The 7748-nt window shown below is 36.8% G+C and overlaps 1 protein-coding gene across 1 annotated transcript; it reads left to right on the forward strand.

Moving 5' to 3' along the window:
- The first annotated feature begins 3243 nt into the window (after window positions 1-3243).
- Window positions 3244-7476, forward strand: LOC129928447 (uncharacterized). Its single transcript, XM_056042913.1, has 4 exons — window positions 3244-3322; window positions 3409-3646; window positions 4729-4887; window positions 7085-7476. Exons 1-4 carry the CDS (start codon window positions 3268-3270, stop codon window positions 7473-7475), a joined length of 843 nt encoding a protein of 280 aa, XP_055898888.1. The 5' UTR covers window positions 3244-3267; the 3' UTR covers window position 7476.
- Window positions 7477-7748: the final 272 nt, after the last annotated feature.

The following is a 7748-nucleotide window of genomic DNA, read 5'->3' on the forward strand; positions in this document are numbered from 1 at the left end:
GTAATGGTAAAAAAAAAAAATAAGACTGAATGATACAATTGAATTAGACTAAATGATTTGAGAATGATAAAATTGACTGAGACAAACGTGGATCTTGAATTTTGGTTCTAACATTAAATGGACTGAATGATTAGACTGAATAATGTTATAGATTGGGTGATGAAGTTGGTGAATACAAGAGAACAGAAAACGAAAGCAATTAACTTTGTCCTACTTCAAGTTCATGTATCAGAAGGCGTACAGGCCTAGATCTAGGTCATGCCAAGTGACAAACCTATGAGATTCTTTTCCATGGGAAATAAAAAGATCATTTAAATTTCTAATTTTTGAACGAAAACGCGAAATATATAAAAATATATATAAAAAAAAAAACAACAACAACAACGAGGTTATATCTTATTATCTTCTTCTTGTCTTATATAATACGGACGTTACTTCAAAAAAGATGCTGATTACGTCCTATAAGGGAAAGAACTGCACATTTACATCTACAGATCTCAATGCTTTAAGATTTATTAACTCCATTACATACCACTAATTAATAAATTAATTTGTTGATTTTTTAATTGATTCATGTTCTGTTAGGGACAATTATTGATTGTGCGCAGTTTCAGCTTGATACAAGAATGAGAAGTGAAATAGCGTGCAGGATCTTAAGGAGCGCCAACATGAATATTGAATCAATTCATTAAATACACATATATCATCTCTGCCTGTGGTCCCTTCTGGGACATAGGCCACAAACCAGCTTCCTCCAGACATCTCGGTTCTGGGCGAGTCTCTCCAACTGTCCCCACGTCTTGCCCATCTGCTTGGCAACTGCTTCCAGGTCGCGGAGCCATGACCCATATATGCTACTGCACTATTTCAAACTAGCTAGAAGAGTGAAAGACTTGTTTAAAAAAAAAACAGAGACAGACAGACGGAGTGAGTTGATATAAGATTCTTAATCACAATAACTCTCTGAGAGGCCAGATATGTAGCCCCAAAAGTCCCTTGGAAATGGATAAATATCAATGTAACGATTTAATTTGTTTTGCCACAAAGCACATATGCCACAAAGGCTAACTGTTTAACCTACGAGGAAGAAGTCAACTCTACCTTGTCGAACCTTGCGGTGGAAAAAAGAGACGTCGAAATTATATAAATCAAATAACTGCGGCTATGCCAGGTGCGGTGGCTGAGTTGTTAAGCGCTTTGCTTCAGAACCTGGGATCTTGGATTCGAATTTCGGTGACGACTGGGATTTTGAACTTCGGGATTTTAAGGGCATTCCTAAGCCCTCCCAACTCTAATGAGTACCTGACTTTAGTTGGTGGAAAGTAAAGGCATTTGGTCATTGTGCTGGCTACATGACATCCTAGTCGTTAAATGTTGACCAATAAAAAAAAAGACGACCTTAACATCATCTGCCCTATAGACCGCATGGCCTGAAAGGGAAACTTTAATTTACTTTGATGATAGGTGCGGACCCGCGAATCTATCATGCTCACAGCCATAAGCGAGTCTGGTCTCTAGAACTTAACAAGGTGGTCGAGAGACGAAGACAAGATAGAAAACACGCCACGATTTAAAAATGAAAGAATCGTGACTTTGAAATTCACATTTCTTCTTGCCAATATTGAGTTATTGGAGAAATAGAAATGTGAAATTAAGCTTACAGCAAAATAAATTTCTTGATAGGAAAAATATGCTAATTTTTTAACCCCTGGAATAGTATTCCAGGCTCATGTAACCCAATTGAAGAAACTCTCACTGACTGTTCTAGATTTATACATTTATCCAAAAAAATCATTTTTTGCATTAACTTATTTAGAGTAAATTAAGAAATTGGCTTTTTGACGAGAACTTAGAAACTTGTCTAAAGACCTGACTTATCATTACTTTTGAAAGAAATGCAGGGACATTGTTCACAGTAGTGGAGCATTTATTTGTTTTTAACGATTTTTTTTTATTTCTTTACGTTATAAAATTAATTGTATCTTTATAGAAGTACCTCTGAGTCCACCCAGCTCTAATAGGTACTTGACATTAGTTGGGGAAAAGTAAAGGCGGTTGGTCGTTGTGCTGGCCACACCTTCGTTAACTGTAGGCCACAGAAACAGATGACCTTTACATCATCTGCCCTATAAACCACAAGGTCTAAAAAGGGGGACTTTATTTTTTTTATAGAAGTATGAAGCATAATTTTGAGTTTTATTTAATGTAGACCCTACCGTTAGTTCAACTGAGACATTATTAGCAAAAGAAAGCTCGAGAAAGTAGTCTAATCCTAATCAGGACCGGGAGAGGGGGGAATGTGGCGGAGTAAAGAATATTCCATTGTCTTTTAATCTAACATTAATTAGTTATTAAGACAAAAACAATTTAGAAGTATGACGTATTCAGCCGTAGTATTCCGATAACTGAGTTGTTTATTCAATTAAGGTTTTTTAATGTTTATTGATAGATTATCTAAGCTATGCTTATATTTTTATGTAAATGTAATACAGATCACATCCAAATCTGATATGCAGTAGTAGATCTAGATCTACATTGTATCTTAAGAGTTCTAAATTAAATGTCCACATAGTGAAAGTCCTGGTTAATGAGAACTGTTCGCGAAGAAATCCTCCATAAGGAATATTGTCCCATAACGCTGCTGTACATTAAACTTAATGACATATTGGGATATGGACTGACGGTGACATAGAAATATCCGTACCACAGAACCCCCCGCCCCACTCTGTGAGTCGCTCCACTTGTCAGCCCTCGAAGGCCGTCTCTCGACTAAATACAAGATATTGTTATTTAATTGAACTAGTTCTCTTCAAACAACAATCAATTGATTAAAGTCTGCAACTCGGTAAGTGATCTTTTCTAGGTATGCATCGAATGCTTAATAGTCAATACTGGGGACTCCGCTTTATAGCAAGGCTCCCAGTCAGTGTGTCGTTACGCCTTTCATAGAATTTCGTTGCAAATAAGCAGGAAGCCTGCTTTGATAGTCTAGAAAGTTGAATAAACGAGTTCATAATTTGACACATAGTCTAATACTAATAGATGTATTATGCCAATATGTCGTATGCGATTAAACGGGTTTAGCTGCATGTTAAACAAATTCAGATATTTGTATTAGATGGTTATGAATGCTATATGATAAATGTCTGATTGGATCATAAAAACTTCCTTGGAGACGATCAACAAAATGTCCACTATATAAACATTGAACATTTCATAATAACACACTGGAGGTTAAAACTACTAAGAGATCAATCAAGTTGTAATATGGAGTTGGCACGTAGAATACTTCGGCAGAGGATCGTATTACTTTACATTTTAAGTAAGTCGTGAACATTTAGTGATAACTTGTGTACATTTGAGCTCAGTAAATTATTCTATTGTTTGACCATGTTTTAATCTTTACAGGCTGTTTCAATTCAGTGCCGAGCACGTCAAAATTAATGAGTGACTTCTTTCCAACCATTCAACCTTTCCAGAATGTTATCCAATCAGCACCAACAACAACGCTATTGCCAACTGCAATTACACCTAGTTCGGAAAGTCTCTATTACAAAAAACTTGACCTTTGTTTGGCGCCAAATAGTATTGGAGAAGGATGGACCGACACGTCAGCAGCTGCATGCGCTATCACCTGTAAGCAAATGTAAGCGCCCTTTTCTTTTTATTGCTGTGCTAAATTGTTATTTTAAATCTTTAATTGTGAGAGACCAGTATTTGGAGAGAATGATTGAGAACATTAAACGGCCTCTCTCTCTCTTTCTCTCTCTCTTTCTAACTCACTTTTATCTCTCTCTGTATTTCTCCCAATCACTCTTTCCCTTTCTCACTCTCTCTCTCTTTCTCTCTTTTACTCTCTCTGTTTGTGTTTCTCTCCCTCTCTCTCCATTTTCATATGTTTCTAGAATTAGAGGCCTAAAAAAAACAAAACAAAAAAAAAAAAAAAGAATTGACGAGATGAGATCTGCTTCGAACCAGGTTATGCAGAAATATTGCTTTTATCCAGGCCACTGGGCGGGAGCCTATTTCATTGTCCCACAGTCCTATGGGACATGTTCTCTACTCTCAGGACAATCTCAAACAGGTGGCCGAGTGGTCAAACATTTTACTGCTAAGCCCAGTGTATACGTTGTCGTTCCATTTCACCCAGTTTTTATATTTGCGGGAAATTTATTGGTGGTCATTGTGCTGGACACATGACAACTTTGTGGAATGTTGGTCACAAAAAAACGTGTGAATGTAAAAACATCTGACCAGTTACTTTTGAAGTTATGGAATTACGAATTATCATTTATAAAGTAATTCTCTGTATTGGAGATTTTGATAGATGGTGGAGAACCTATAAATAGCAAGCTCTTCGGTGTATCCGGTGTGCAATGTAAATAAAGTGTTGATACGCTATTTTTTTTTTATTTAAAGTTACATATATATGTGATTTAACATTTAATCCATACAGAATAAAGTTTTTTTTATATTTTTTCTGCATGTAACTTGTATTTAGTTGACATTGTTTTAAAGTTTAATTTAGTGTCCTTGACATTGATTACTTTATAGTGAAATAAATCCTAGTGTCCTGATAGAAAAAAAACTAGTGGATATATACATACTTTATATCAAACTGCTAATTAATTGTTGAATATTTTTATACACATACATTTTTTTCTGGTTTCCTTTTTATGCCTAAAACTTTTTTGTATAAATTTGGTATTTTTTATATTCGATTCCCAGCTATGAGTCCAACTGTAGCAGCTTTATATATGATAAAATAACACACCTTTGTACGCCAGCTGGACAACTGTCCAACGTCGCACCTGGACCTCAACAGTCTCCTGAAGGGGACCTTTACGTCCTGGACTTTGGTGAGATTGACCTATTGGGTGAATTTAGGTCAGTTTAGATTTTTTTTTTTTTGTTGAAGTGTTTTAAAAATTTTTTTAGATGTTTATTAGAAAATTAAAAACAAAACTGATGAAAATGTCGTAGAAAGCCTATGGTTCATCTCGAACACTTTTTCATGTGGCTGTTTATTTTCGAGAGACACTCAAGTTCACAAATATCGCAGATTAAGGTGGCTTTCGCTTCGGTGGTAGAGGAGCTGGCCATTTTACGCATGGCACGCTTTTCTTCCAGAGCTAAGGCCCATGTTTTTTTCACTGTCCATAGCTTTCTTGGCCACCGTCTCTCTCCAACTAGTGCGGTCTAGAGCTATGTCTTCCCAATATCAATGTTCACTGATTTCAGGTCCCGTTTTAATACATCTATGTAACGGAGGTGGGGGCGGCCAGTTTTTCTTGAACCACTCGCGAATGGTCCGTAGGGAATGACTTTCGGGATGCGCAGGCGTCGTTGTCTGAGGACTGTAAAGATGCTGGGAATACCTGTTCGTGCAAGGAAAAAAATGGATCTAACACAAGCTCACATAGTTATCAATAGTATTGTCTCTTTCGGGCTCCAACACCAGTGTTTCTCAGATTTTACCGCTGGCGCCCTTTAGAAACAAATTATTCGCGCCCCTCAAAACAAGATAGAATTTGAGGGGGGAGGGGGGAGCTGTAGTCCAGGAGGGTTTTAGGAATTAAAATTTTTTAAAAAGAAGGAAAGTTAAAGACATAACAAAATGTTCTGGTTTTATTTCGCCTTTAAATTTACAATGCCTCTAGAATCCGAATTTACGCAATGAATGCTCATTACAGCTTGTCGTGTCCTAGATATTGTTCTTTATGGAGAGTTAGCAAGTTCACTCTCCTTCAAGCATTAGACTCTGGGAGCAACAATGCCATTGCGTTTTCCAGCGTTCCGAGCTTCACAATTTCATTTTCTTTGCGTCTACTACACCATTTTTTCCCCTCCTAGTAAGAAGAGCGCATGTCAAAACAAAAAAAAAAAAGTCAAAGTAAGAAGGCACGGGCCGTTATTGAAGTGTTTTCTGGAAATCAGAACTTAGAAAAGCGTTTTCCTGCCATCTAGAGCGCATCCTAGTGAAGTAAAAAAAAATTAAAATTAATTCTAATAAAGATAGAGTCAGCACTCACCAGGACAATTATGGAGGGACATTTGATGTGCTTATAGCACACGTACGTCTTTAATTAATTCATCGTAGTCGTCATAAGAGCATATTCATTTAATTTTTTTTTTGGTCACACAAAAGTCGTAAAAATAACTGTGTTCGATACTCAGGAGAATTTCGACTATTCTGACACAAAAAAGGTCGAGAAGAATCACGTCTGCTGAGACGTATTAACGTTTCTTCAATATGTTTGAGTCGGAATAGCTGAAGACGCTTCTCGTTAAAGTAATATACATATTGTAAATGTTTGTTAAATGTTTTACATGTTCCTTCAGAGTTGAAGATAATTGACTTCCTAGTCCATACCTCCCGCAGGACGACCGGGGATGGCAGCAGGCATAGGATAAACAACAGTCCAGCGCGCATACCACACGACCTGGCAGCCAATAAAGGGCCCTTATTCAAAAATGAAACTTAGTCAAAATATTTAAATTTTTGAAACATTGTTAAAATGTCATTCAATTATTTATTCATGACTACTATAAAATTGTAACAATTCATTTTAAAAACAAATCGACTAGATTTAACCAATTTTTATTTTTCTATTTTCTTTTAGGTCTGTTTTTATTTTCAATGAAATAGTCTAAATTGTTAGGAAATAAGTTGGAGTAAGTTGACCTACATGTAGGCGGTGACCGAGGTGTAAGGCGCTTGGCTTCAAGGCCGGTGTCCAGAGATCGAATCTTGGTGAAGACGGGATTTTTTAATTTTGAGATCTATTTAGGATACTAAATGTCGTTGTGTTGGCCACCTGACACTTTTTTAACCGTGGGCCACAGAAATGCATCCTCTATCTTTAGATCCGAAAAGGGACCTTATCTTTTGATTACATGAATATAATATGGTTTATCACTTTAATGCTATATAATATAGTTGATCTCGTTCTGAAAGTTATAGCTTAAAATTGTAGAAAATATTAAAAACTTTTAGTCAGACTAATATACTGCTGTGTACCTCCCTTGTTGGAATTTTGGTTGCTACTGTTATGCATAATCTATAATTTTTTAATTTTTTCAGCGTTTACAGATCTGGGCAAATAACAACACTGTATTTCTACAACAGTACGAATGCCAACTACACACAGGCCGTGGAAACGTGCACATCTCTTGGATCCAGACTTGTGACCACTGCAACCTTCAACAAATTTCAGTTCTTCGCTGACCTGGTGAATAGCAAAGGTTGTAACACCTGGGTGGGCCTTAGTGACCGACTCGCTGAGGAACAGCTGATTTGGTCAGATGGCCAACTTTTTAATTGGAGCGCCCAGGCCAGTCTGTTTATTCGTCAACAGCCAGACAATGTTAGCAACATCCACGACTGCTGTTATATGTCGTGGACCGACAAACTTCTGGATCAAGAATTATGCGGCGTCAGTATGTGCTTTATTTGTGAGAAAATATGTCCATGACCTATGAAGCCAAGCGATGGTCAAGTGGTAGAGGTGGAATGACTGATTCATTGCACGAGTTATAGTTGCTGTCTAACGTACTAATACAACTTCAAAAAATTACTGTCACACAACCTTTGGCAATAAATAATTTTATTAAAACATTTTAAAGCGGGGAGTAGTGAAAGTCTAACCGCTGAATTTATAGCACGCCCAATAATGCACTCCAAATAGTCCAGACCTTCAGTGTTAGAACAGATTATATCATGTGTGCAAGACTATATGTACAACTGT

Source organism: Biomphalaria glabrata, chromosome 9 (assembly GCF_947242115.1).
Source record: "Biomphalaria glabrata chromosome 9, xgBioGlab47.1, whole genome shotgun sequence".
NCBI lineage: Eukaryota > Metazoa > Mollusca > Gastropoda > Planorbidae > Biomphalaria > Biomphalaria glabrata.

Coding starts and splice junctions, on each gene's coding strand:
- LOC129928447 (XM_056042913.1), top strand. CDS start 3,268: ATGGAGTTGGCACGTAGAATACTTCGGCAGAGGATCGTATTACTTTAC. Junction 3,323..3,408: donor CGTATTACTTTACATTTTAA/GTAAGTCGTGAA, acceptor TAATCTTTACAG/GCTGTTTCAATTCAGTGCCG. Junction 4,888..7,084: donor GACCTATTGGGTGAATTTAG/GTCAGTTTAGAT, acceptor TAATTTTTTCAG/CGTTTACAGATCTGGGCAAA.